The sequence below is a fragment of the Rissa tridactyla genome, chromosome 1, assembly GCF_028500815.1.
Source record: "Rissa tridactyla isolate bRisTri1 chromosome 1, bRisTri1.patW.cur.20221130, whole genome shotgun sequence".
NCBI lineage: Eukaryota > Metazoa > Chordata > Aves > Charadriiformes > Laridae > Rissa > Rissa tridactyla.
Genome location: NC_071466.1, coordinates 151,873,251 through 151,886,058, shown reverse-complemented (window position 1 = coordinate 151,886,058; position 12,808 = coordinate 151,873,251). Strand labels below are relative to the sequence as shown.

General features: G+C 39.2%; 1 protein-coding gene across 3 annotated transcripts in view; it reads left to right on the top strand.

Annotated features, from left to right (window-relative positions):
• The window catches only part of ADIPOR2 (adiponectin receptor 2), a 46,662-nt gene that overhangs the window by 20,801 nt on the left and 13,053 nt on the right, over positions 1 to 12,808 (top strand). For 2 of the 3 annotated variants that reach the window (XM_054207478.1, XM_054207486.1), the window contains exon 2: positions 2,370 to 2,605. In XM_054207478.1, coding sequence (XP_054063453.1) covers positions 2,438 to 2,605 — 168 coding nt within the window. In that variant the 5' untranslated portion in view covers positions 2,370 to 2,437. Of the gene's footprint in view, positions 1 to 2,369; positions 2,610 to 12,808 lie in introns of all 3 variants that reach the window. The other variant, XM_054207495.1, reaches the window with a different exon arrangement.

The window sequence follows — 12,808 nt, the reverse complement described above, 5'->3', positions numbered from 1 at the left end:
AAAGCATCTTGGCCAAGTGTGGTTAAGCCAGTTGTGTTGGTTGTTACCATGCCTCTGAGCATTGCTCCCATGATGTCGTAGAGGTGATATAAGGGCATGCTCTTAGGCAATATAGCAGGTAATGCAGCGCACAATGGCAATTCAATTGCTTAAAGCTGGCAGAAAGAAAAACTGGTAAAACTTGCTGGTTAAATATCTAATGCAAATTAAAAAATTGTTGAAACTAACTATGGCTGTTTCGACTAACTACCAGTTTGAAATGTTGTGTGGAAATGTTTTGTGGTAGGGATGTGTGTTTGTAACTGTTGCTTACAAACAGCTGTTCTGCTTACTTGTATTTTTTTGGTTTTAGCTACAGCTTCAAATTGGTACAGTGTGCTTAACTTATAAGAGACTAATTTCAGTAGCCTTTTAAACTAAGGCACCCGATCAATTTCACTTTAAACTGTAGTTCTCATTGCATACTCTTTTCTTTCTTCCCTAGATCAGTTTTGCCAAATGGCAATGTGATGATGTCTTCATGTTTCTTGCATAAAAATAGAATTGTGAATTGGCTGCTTGAAATAGGACAAAAACAGTGAAGATTTCAGTTGTTCTGTGGCTTTCTAAATATTTGTTCTTGGTTTTAAAAGCCACTTGCTCAACTTCTTTTTTTTTTTTTTTTTTTTTTTTGGGCTTCCTGTATAATGTTGTTAAACCTTGCCTTAATTTTCATGGGGTTATAGTTCTGTGGCTCTTGTGTTTACCAAGCAAACGCCTGTGGCCATTTTAGATGTTACCCCTCAGATGGGGGCTACTGACTCTGTAGTGGAGTTAGCAGGAAGGTTGGGCATACCATCTGCTCTGCTGGCATATTGTTCAGTTTACCTTCTTGGGTGACTAAAGCAGTGTGCCATACTGAACCTGGACGACTGAGCTATCGTTTAGTTCTGCAAAGTCTATTGCCTGCTCATTAGCAGCTCTCTCCTCTGGGGATTGCCAGGCAGCTGAGGGGATATAACATTACAAACTGCTGCAGCAAAATTAACTATAGCAGGTTTGTCAGAGCTGAGAATTAGCTTGCAGTGATCATATATAAATGAGATTAGTCCCTGAAAGGAAGGAGTACATTATTATTGGCTTTTTGGAGGTGACATTTTCTTACAAGATCACCAATATCAATCCTCCATCTTATATTTTTAATTTCCTCTCCTATGTTATGACAAAGTTCAGTGTATTTTATTGGGCACTAAAATTCCAATCTAATTATGCACCCTGGCAAGTTAAAACTTGTTAGATGGGTTATCTTAATGTTATGTGTTAGTCACATCTAAGTACTTATATACTACAGTAATAGAATGACACCAAGTGATTAGTACAAAATGAATAGATTCTCATTCAAAGTGATTCTGAAGCCTCAGCTGAGCGCTAATTCATTGTGATGACTTCTGGGCTCTGATTTCAAACTGCTCTGGCTGCTGTGCCTCCCAAGGCAACCAGTGTCAACCAGGTGTCTGTTGACTGGCTATTAAAGTCACCACACAGTGATGTACAAGATAAATAGGTAACCAGTGAGGGCTTGGATTAACAGGTTGTCATTAGGCAAAGTTCTGCGAATTTAATTAATCTTCAGCATCTTGAGTTAAACTTACCCCAAGTCCTTTTTGTAGTGTCCTAATTGTAAAATATAGTTACTCTTCTGAGTAGAAAGTATGGGTTATGGTTTTCTATGGCAATTATCTATTTATGCTTGCTGGGATGGAATGAACGGTGTTTTTTAAGTCTGTCTGGCCTAAATACTTATACAAGTAAAGGTACAGACCCATTTCTAGCAGCAATTCTGAACACGTTAATTTATGCAAGGGAAACATAATCACTGTAAGTACTACTGCCTGCCTTGCAGTCTCTCTAAAGTCAGTTGCTGCATAAACGCTGCTTGCTTGCTACTACCCAAGCAGCTGTACCAGTGTCCTTGTCCTGATAAAACCTTGAAATGAGCTTCATACCCACAAAAAGCTGATAATTATAGTGTGTCTGTGATAAGTAGTTTATTTGTAAATAGTATTAACATTCCAGTGTCTACAACTTTGTAAAAGTAAAAATGTACAAAAACATCACTGTGAATTTACTGTTTTATGGAGCTCACTTTCTGTTGTCTTTCAAAATTGTCTGTAACCTCTGTTAGGATATGGAAGTATTAGTGGTCACAAGATGAGAATTCATTGCTCAACAGTGTAGAAATCTGTATAATTGATCCTGTGGGAGTCTGCGCACATATAAAGGCAGTTGTTGTAGTTGTTTGGTAGCTTTTAAGCATGCTCTTCTTTCAGCCAATTCTTGCACACTAGTTTTTAACTTTGGTTTAGTTACACAAACTGCTTGTCTTTCAGAGCGAACACATAATCAGACAAACCGAACCAAGAGGAAGAAGAATATTTGAGAAGGCTCCCAGCATCTCATGAATGAACTAACGGAACTCGATAATGCTGGTTCTCCAGAGCCAGGTCTACGGCTCAGAAAAAGACACATGTCTGACACCGCAACAACACAGGCAGCCTTTGAAGAGGACAACTCTGAGCAGAGGCTTCTTTTAGTGGAGCCACCTCTGTCTTCTGACCAGGAAAGTGTAAGTTATGTGATTATCTGTTAGGTTTGCTATGAAAAATGAGTTTTGACATAAGTGCTCAGTGCTTGAAGTAAGTTCCAGAAATGTGAACCGTAAGCCAACAACCTCTTTGTGCCTGCTAAATAATTGTAATAACATAAGGAAGATGCCAGAAATATTCAGTTGAATGTATGGGAACCTGGGTGATAAGACAGGGCATAAGTGTAAGTTTACCAGCTTTATATTTTTTTTTATTCCCCCCTCAAAGAAACAGGACTCATAGTGGTTTGTTCTCTGCTGAGACGCTGCTCATAGCAAAAGATTTTTGTTCTGTACCTTCCAATTAATTGTAGGTGAAAGGAGAAGATATGTTGACTCTGGCTGAATGGAATCTGGACCTTGGCTAATTGCTGTTGTTTTAGAGATTAGGACAGAGAAATTTGTTTGCAAGCATTCTGGTTGGAAGAATGGCTGTACTGCATTAGACCAGACATCCACAGTGTGCAATACCCTATCTCAGATAGTAGCCAGAAACAGACTCATAAGGAAGAGCTCAAGGATGAGGAAGCACGTTGTGTTACTCCCCTAGGACACTCTCCCAGCCTTTAGTAATTGGTGGCTCACAGATTTCCTGAGCCAGTGGCAATGGTTTTGAACATTTCGTGCATGAGCCTTTGTAAATTTTAGCAGACATGACACGCTGCAGAAACGTTGTACAGTTTAAGTGTTGTATGCAGGTAATGTCTCCAAGCATTGGACAAAAGTACCTTCTGGTTAGAGAGTTTCAGAACTGCAATTAATGCTTCTCCCAGGACATATACAGATGAGTATCAGCATAGTTAAGTGGAAGAGGTATTCAGCTTAGGCTCACTATTAAATTTAACATGGCTTAATGAGTTTACTGTATCAGCTCAGCTATGGCAACTGTGTGGTTTTAGCCAGCAGCAAAAACATGCTGATGCTACTTAATGTAGCCTGCAATGAAGAAGAGTTGGGCAGTTCCTGTAATTGCATTTGTCACAGATTCTGGGTGTGTGCATGGACCTCTGTCATGATTCAGCTGACATGAAAACCTGTATCAGGCTGTCTTAACTTGATTAGTTTGAGCTCTTACTGAATTTAGTTTCAAGTGTTCTTGTAACGAAAAGTCCTAGCAAATGCTCACGGCTAGTAAGACAAGCCAATGCACTGCAGGTTGTATGCTGCTGAAAGTTCTATAGGACATTCTCAGAATCATGGTAACAGGAAATGCCCAGAGTCCTTTTCTTTGCATTATATGAAAGGTTCTAAAGCATGTGTATAAGGTGCAAAGTGTTAGCCAATAGCTGAACTTGCTAAGGTTAGAAAAAAGAAAAATCGAGTTGTACTAACAGATAATTTGAACATATATATGTTTATCTGACAGTATGTTTGGGATCATCTTTTTTTTTTTGAAGGCTGCTTTCATTCTTGTCTCTGACTTTCCTGGTTGAATAATGTGTGTTACCTGTTGCCTGAAGATGGAATAGCCCAAAGTAAAAGCCCATAACTGATTATGGCCTGTAATTCTTTCTGTACATTTGCTTAGCTAAACAGAAATTATTTGGATGAGTCAAACTGTTTAATTTTAGAATTTTGGAATTAAAATGGTTAAAGTACTCTCACTCTGTCTTTGGCTTTTTCAGGTATTCTTAGCATGTGTTAGTCCTTTTTAGTTTTTTTTGGTTGCTTTCATCCTTATGACAAAAGTATGTGTTTTGGCTCACTACAATTATTTAGCTTTCTTGTATTTGATGTCTTCACTCTTTCCCAGTCTCTTAAAATGCTGCCACAGAAATTTGTTTTTGCCGTTTGGGCCTTGCTGTTCTGTTTTGAACCGCATCACTTTCTGTGTGGTATATGGCCTCCTGCATTTTTGACTTTTTTCATCCTAGACTTTTATTCCTTTCCTCTGTGACTTCTTGTTTTTTGATACTGTGATTTCCTTAAATTTTTTTCTTCTTAAAAGGTCGAATACTTGATGCTTCGGCTAGAGCATCCCAAAACACTCTGCTGTCAAAAGTACCAATATTAGCTTGCAAAATGGCCTTTATTATGTGACATACTGCCGTGTTCTAAATAATGTGGAAAAAACATTACACTATATATCTTCCTCTGTTTTGTATAAGCCTCAGCACAGCTGTTACTCAAATGCCAGCTAGGATTCACTTTTTTTGCTCTACAGTACATTCTGGCTATGCGCATCTGCCTTAGTAGAGATGACTTATTAGTGCAAAAGCATGATTTTCCTCTGGTTTTGAAGAAGCTCTTTTTTAGATAGTAGTAATATAAGGTTATTGTTCTTCCATAGTTTGCAGTAGTACTTGGGCACACAAGCATGAGAGCTACGTAGTATCTTGATGGTAGAACCACCATGGTCATTCAAAATGCTTTTAAATGCTTCATATGACAAGCTAATCATATTGGCTTTATCATAGAATCATAGAATGGTTTTGGTTGGAAAGGACCTTAAAGATCATCTAGTTCCAATCCCCCTGCCATGGGCAGGGACACCTCCCACTAGACCAGGTTGCTCAAAGCCCCATCCAGCCTGGCCTTGAACACTTCCAGGGATGGGGCATCCACAGCTTCTCTGGGAAACCTGTTCCAGTGCCTCACCACCCTCACAGTAAAGAATTTCTTTCTGATATCCAGTGTAAATCTCCCCTCCTTCAGTTTGAAAGTGTTACCCCATGTCCTGTCATGACACTCCCTGATAAAGAGTCCCTCCCCATCCTTCCTGTAGGCCCCCTTTAGGTACTAGAAGGCTGCTATAACGTCTTCTCGGGACCTTTTCTTCTCCAGGCTGAACAACCCCAACTCTCTCAGCCTGTCCTCATAGCATAGGTGCTCCAGCTCTCTGGTCATCTTCGTGGCCCTCCGCTGGACCTGTTCCAACAGGTCCATGTCCTTCATGTGCTGAGGCCTCCAGAGCTGGACGCAGTACTCCAGGTGGGGTCTCACCAGAGCAGAGTAGAGAGGCAGAATCATCTCCCTTGACCTGCTGGCAATGCTTCTTTTGATGCAGCCCAGGATGTGGTTGGCTTTCTGGGCTGCAAGTGCGCATTACCTTTCTTGAATATCATAATATAGATGTGATACTTCCCCAAAAATTACTGGGCCTGAGATGAGGTATTAGTGTAAAAATGTGTGTATGTTTATCCTGTGATAATATTGCATTGTATGCGTTTCCTGTTGCCTCCTATTAACCTATCTATATCATTGCAGCTCCTTTATTTATATAAAACCTGCCCCAAACTACTATACAAGATTCCTTTCACTCTGTCTACTTGTATATCCACTTTCTGCTCTACTTGTAGTAGGAGGAAGCAGTCTGAGCTCTTAAGAGGTAGTAGTTGGATTTGTTTAATTATTTTAATCGTCTTTTCTAAGGAGGCGTGTGGAAACATACCATTGTATTGTTCAAAATTATTTTCCATCTCCCTCACAGCTTGCATTGTATACTATCTATTTCTAATTTTGATGGGCCAAAATATTGGTCCTCTTTCGAAATAAAGCATCTTCATGGAAAAAAACTTAAGGCGGTATTAAGAAAACAAATTTAGTCCTAAAAGTTTTTTTTGAGGTCTTTGTCCCTGGCACCAGTAGCCTGTCTGGGTGGTTGCATAGCTGTGAACTTAAAAATTATGTTAAAGATCCTACTTCCTGTAAATTGTGGTGTTCACTGAATACACGTAGCAAAGATTTAGTAGCTGTAGTGAGCATTCTTATCCAAAATAATAACAAAGCAACTGCATCCTTCTGTCAGTGCTGTTAATCTACCAGTTTGATAATGATGCCTATAGGAAGATATGGATGATATAAAATCGGTATCCTTTTCCACCTGGACCTCTTAGTCTGTATTTTATCCCATAACTCTGTGTTCTCTCCTATAGTACATATATGTTCATAGATTATCCCTTCTTCGAAGTATCTGTTCCAAAGAATAGATATGCATCTTGTGATCTTGTTTAAACATGCAATTAGTCTAATAGCAGATGAGTGGTGTACCTTCTGTGATGTTTAGAAATAATGACCATTTATCTGAACGTTAAGGATTTGGTGGTGAGAAAAGGATCAGGCAAACTGCAGAAGTCTTTCTTTCAACAGTTTAAACTTTTTTCCTTTCTCTAGTTCACGTGTGCTGTGTTATGTGCTGATAAGGCATTTTTCAGCAGGTGCTTCCCTCCTGTAGCACGCTGGATTGTCTAGCCTTTGGGACATAATCTTTTCTCCTCTCCTGGTGTTTCTCTGTCTCAACTGCCTTTGTAATTCCAGCAGTGATATTTCCTAAAGAAATCTCTCTTATTGTGGCTTTGTTAAGCTGACACAATCAAATGCATGTGACTTCTTATAACCTGGTGAATGGGCTCTTTATGCAGCCCTAAAAACCTGTGCTTGACTCTTTCCTTTAATACTTTAACCTGTCAGTGACAGGAGGCAAACAAAAGAACCATATTCTTTGCCTTTATTCCAGTCATCGGGCTTCAGTCTTCCTGAATGGTGATTCCTTTCATGCAGTTGAGCTGCCTTGTGCAGTTGTTCTGTGTGGCACCGAAATGCACCTGTGAAGTGGAGACCTGTTGCTCTGAAGTGTTTGATGACATAGAGTAAAGGTTTGGGAGGAGATACGCGTAGCTCTGAAGTCATCTGAACAGCCAGAAGAAATTTGGGCAAATACTCATCTGGATTGTTTTTCAGGGAGTGTGAGTTTTGACTTCAAGTGGAATTTACTTGATCTCTGGCAAATTTCACGATACCTGCATGTAGCTACAAGAGTCTTTCTAGAGCGTAAATACCAAAGTGACTTGAAGGAGGGAGACAGAAGGATGTAACAGATTTTCAGGTACAAAAGAAAAGTTTTAGAATAATTGGAAGATGAGCAAATAACTCGAGGCTTTTAACTTGAATCGTAGAATGTACTCAAAGCCTTTTCTGTTACAGAATTGTTTACACATTATCTACAAAAATAGACTACAAAAATAGTTTTGGTATTGACAGAAGGATGCATTTAATTTCTGGAATTCCCAACTTGTCTTTATGGTGCATGCTATCTGAGTGAATCAGATCTAGGTGAAGTCTTGAACAGCAAGCCAAAGGTAGACATTTGACCCTTAAGAATAGTCTTTCTGGAGTTAATATTCATAAATTCTGATTGCCGTAATTTTTTTTTCTTTATAGATTTACTTGCAAGCTTCTTGCTCAGTTTGAAACCATCTAGCTTTATTTTCAATCTAGCATTTTACTCCTGGGACTTGGAAAAACTTGGCATCTGCTTCTCTATTTGCCTTTTTCCTGCATTGCGTTCAGGTTTTGTTGGTAGAGGTTGTCTTCTGAGGGGGTATGGGAGAGGCCTGGCATAACAATTTGAGGGCCCACTAAAACACATTTGCTTTGGTTTTAAAGCAGGTTATGTTCAAAACTTGTTGTTCTGTAGACTTTTTATCACCTCTTCCTTCCATCCATTTTTGCAGCTCTTGGGAAGGAATGTTATTTCTATGAAAGCATGTGAATTGGCATTTTGCCTCAGATCAAAAGATCTTAACATCTGAATTTTTCCTTCACTTGTTCTAAGCACTGGAAGTAATGCGTATTTTACTCAGACTGCTAGCTAGTCACTGAACTAAGTGCTTAAATCTAGTACCTTTCCCTACAAATATGCCTCTTTTTTGTGCAGTAAAGCATTTTTGGATGCACGGAGCGGAATATCTCCAAGCATTTGCACTTAAACAGTATGAAGATGTGATACATCTATGGAGATTTGTTTCCAGGCTCCACAGGCTTGAGTTGGTCAGATGCTAATGCATCCTTCACTGACAGTTGATGTGCCTGGCTTATTAAAAGGCTTTTAGATCTTGAATGTCTGCAGAAAAGACAAACTGGTGACCTAGTCAACCATGAGTAGACAATATTCTGCCCAGAAGGCTGGTAACTGTGGGAGATGGCCACGTCTCTGTCTGCGCTCTCTCTCAGAAAACTCTCATGTGAATCAACAAGAAAGTTGTAATAGTTTATGGCTTGTTGAGTTGCAGCTGGGTTCAACTGTCTCTTATGAGTCTGGCCAGTCTTAGATCTTAGAGAGGGGAAATGTTGGTGCTCTGCTGCGCTTGCTGCCTGCCAGCTGGTTTTGTAACCATGGCTTGCTGTGCTGTGTGTTGAAACTAGGAGAGGGAGGGAGTGGTTTTGTTTATAATTCACTGGCACAACTGTTTTCCTGGGCAAGGGTTAGATTCCACAGTTTTTGCCTTTGTTCTCTTGGAGATCATATCTGGCTGATTTGGGCAGCGATGGGGGACCTGACGGCCTTTCACAGCGATACAAGGGAAAATGGTGTTGTATTGGTGGGTTAACTTGCATCTTCCTCCAACTATTTTAGATTGATTGACTCTGCTCTTCTGTGAAGTTCAGCAGTATGCTTTCAGTCTCTCTTTGTTTATTTTTTTTTTTAACAGAGCATTTTTTTTCCATAAGCCCAGCATGCTTGTTTTCCTTTTCTGCTGTCAGGATTAACAGTGACAGAGGAGCAGAAAATGGCACATGAGAATCTTCTGTAGTAGATGCAATTTCTACAGGTTTTTCCCTAAAGTGTACTGATTAGCACATGTGGGCATTGAGGTCTTTGGCCCTTGTCAAATACTGGGCATTGACAGAAAATCAGTAGTTGCAACTGCTTGGAGATCCAACAAACCTTTTTCATCTGAAGATATTTAATGAGGGAGCTAGTTCTAATAAGGGTGTATTAGCAAGGTTGCTGAAGCCAAAATGTGGCTTTGTCCTAGGACTATTTGCTAAATGTTAGTGCTTGTTTTTAATGAGTGCCAGCAAGCAGTCACCCATGACCAGTTGTATAAAACTGTTTCCAAGTGCTATATTAAATGGAGTGTAGCTTTTATAAGAAGGTGACCTACAAAGGAAAAATACTAAACTCCAGGAACCTTCAAGCACTTAACATTTTGACCAATAGGCTGAAAGGGGCTTTGGCACAGCACTAAGGAAAGACTTTTTTTGGTCCCGTGACAGCAAAAACAGCTATGCGCACCCTGCTTAGAGGGTGAATGTAGTTAGCCTTTTGGAAACTGCGGTGTCTATGTTTACAAACCTGTCAGATTAAGAGAGAATGTAAACTCTAAATGACAAAGCAGTTATTTTAAAAGAACTTGGTATGTGCAGAAGTTCGAGGAAGTCAGGGAAAGTTTTAAGGTGCTGTGCTTTTCCGCTTAATTACTTATAATCCAAAGAACATAAGCTGATGAAATTCTGAAAAATGGGCAACAGGCTTTTAGGAGAAATGGCATGGCACCACCTATTGCTGCTTTCCCCTTACGAAAGACAGGTTGATAAAAGGTCATTTGACAGAAGGGGCACAGAGGAGTTGCTGAAAGAAGCAATCTGGCTAGCTGAAAAGGATGTTATAGGACTGTGATTAGAAAAATAGCATTTTTATATTATAGCCTTGAACATATCTTGGCCATTATGCTGAATGCGCTCGAGTTACTGAATCTGGCATGCTTCCCCAAGAAACATTAAATGACTTGAATGTCATGTTAAATGCTATTAATCATTCATCTGATGAGATCAAGATAAACTAGAGCAAAAACTCCAAGTCATGTCTAGACTTTGTGACTTCAGTTTAATATGGGGGATAACAGTGACATTGTAAATGCAGCAACATATGTTTTCTAACTTGCATTTTAAGAAGAGAATTGTGTATAAGTACCGAGTCATAGTTAATCAAGACATTTGCCTTTTCCTGAACTATCTTGCTTGTGTTGCAATGATGTGTTTGTACTGAGGCAGAATTCTGTCAGGACACAGATCAAGAAGAGAGTGGGGGAGCATCTGTGAGCAGCTGAAGGAAGCAACAGGAACATTATAACAGATTCAGACTGCATCAGGCTTTGGATATTCCTGTGATGGTAGCTTTAGGGCACTGGTGATATCTTGATGGTGAATTGGCATCACGAACATTTGAGCTTTGAGACATGGGACTTCATTAACTCAAGATGTTAATACTACATAGGTATGTGCGCAGTCAGTTAGGCTCCAAGTAACTGAGTGATGACTCTGTCTGTAAAGGAACCCTAACACAGAAGAGTTAGACCCTTTCTGGGCTTTAGGAGACTTATGTTGCGGTTACTAGTGTTACTGGTTAACATGTATACTTCTGGTTCTGCATCAAACACCATACATGCAAGCAATGAAAACTGTCAAATTTCTGGAACCGCGATCCTGAAAGCTGCTGGAAGGTTTAAGAATACAGCAACCTATTGAAGTGATCATTCATTTAACTTTCCTTAATCCATACGTAGCTAGGTTCTTAGGCTCCTTTCTAACTGATAACCACTACAAAGAGGGGAACTGGAGATCATTTGGCATCCAGCTGATACGTGTCAAAAAGAAACTTAGCCTTGAACATGATCCACAGAAAGTATTCTGTAGAGGATTTCAGCAACATGGGAGCTGGTATTCCCTTTATTTCTGTTTTAGTAGCTTGAGTTCCTTAAATCCCTTGGTTATCTGGAACAACTTTATTCTCTAATAGGAAGCTCACCTAGCAAAACTGTGAGTAATTTCTGCCAAATTAGTATTGGATCAGCTGATCAACCCAAGGATCAGAGGGGTGCCAGAAGCAGCGTAAAGGAAGATGGGAGTGAGGGAGAAAAGGACCACTTTTGACAGAGTAAGCTTCTTTGGTGGTTTCTTTTAAGTCTGACTTAGGCTTCAGTTTGCACACTCTAATGAACACAGATTGATGACATTTTCTAGTAAAATTGCAGTCTGAAATGATGAACAGGAGCTTGCTTGTCACCTGTGCAAGTAGTAGTCATGTGCAAACTCTCCAACTTTCTAGAAATCTTTAAACTGACCTCAAGAAACTATAGACCTCAAGAAACTACACTCTTACTGCTTGAAGTCCAGAGAGCACAACTTTCTGAAAAGTGAGAAAAGGGTTTCTGGAATCTTTTTCTACCATTGTGACTCTACTTCTGACAGGCTTTTCTATAGTAAGGGCATTAATAAACAATATGTCTGTTAACAGACTTGAGGACGATATTATAAAACCTGTTAATCTATGTGAGAAGGATAAGCTGTTGTAGTAGACAAGAGCAGTATATTGCATTTACTAGAGCAGGTTTTATTGCGGTTTTGTCTGTAACAGGGTCTTTGGCTATGTGATCTGACTCTCTTGTATCTTATTCAGGCAATAAATTCCTGTACTAAATGTAAACTTGCTTTTACGAACTTTTGTGCCATTGCTATAAAAGAGTGAGGTTTTAATGTTAAAATAAACTAATTTAATGATGGGCACTGTGCAATTGGGCTCTTAAAGGTCCAGAGCAAGAAACCTAAGTTTTGATTTTGGCATTGAACCTTTTCCATTCCTACCAAAGCATACTCTGAAATTTTTGTTTAGAAGATATGTCCCTGGAAGTGTGTTGCCTGGAACTCTACGAAGTGATGTAATAAAGTCTGGTTTCTACCTCTTTCACTTACCTTCCTGTTTATCACTGTTATCACAAAATAATCTAGGAAACCTTCCAAAATAAAGAGAATATCGATAAACCTGTAAAACTATTTTCTTCTGGCCATTGTCACTTGTCCTTCAGGTTTAGGTTATTCTCTGGTACCATTATTCAACTCAGGATGCATTTATACTTTTGTTGTATAATTTGCATCTCATTACATAGATGTACTGTGCTTATTGTTAGCTTTAACACTATGAATTTGCAAAGGGGGTAGGATTAAAATTGGAAGGATTGTTTTGCATTTCCATAGAGATAAGTGTCCAGACCCTCTAGAGTGTAAGTATGCAGAAGCCATGATTTCTGATTTGTATGAAACTGGTTCTAAGCATTGCTGCATATGTGCAGCAGAAGAATGACAGCCAATGATTGCAACGTTTGCTTGTGAATGAGGATTTTAATTTCAAGATACTCACAGAATTCTTTAGTAAAAATTTGAGACTACTTTTAAAAGAAATCAAGTAAATTAGATGACGTAAAAGAACATCTGAAACATAAGAAGAGTGAAAACATTTTTGACCAATGATCTAGAAAGTACAAAGGCAAAATCTATTCCGGAAGAAGATGGTTGGTTTAGGATATACCATACCGCATTAAATGTGGGAGTATTGAGTTTTGTTCTGGACTCTCATTTCTTGCATGGTCTTAAGCAAGTGGGATTATTTACCTAATGTGTTTCCCA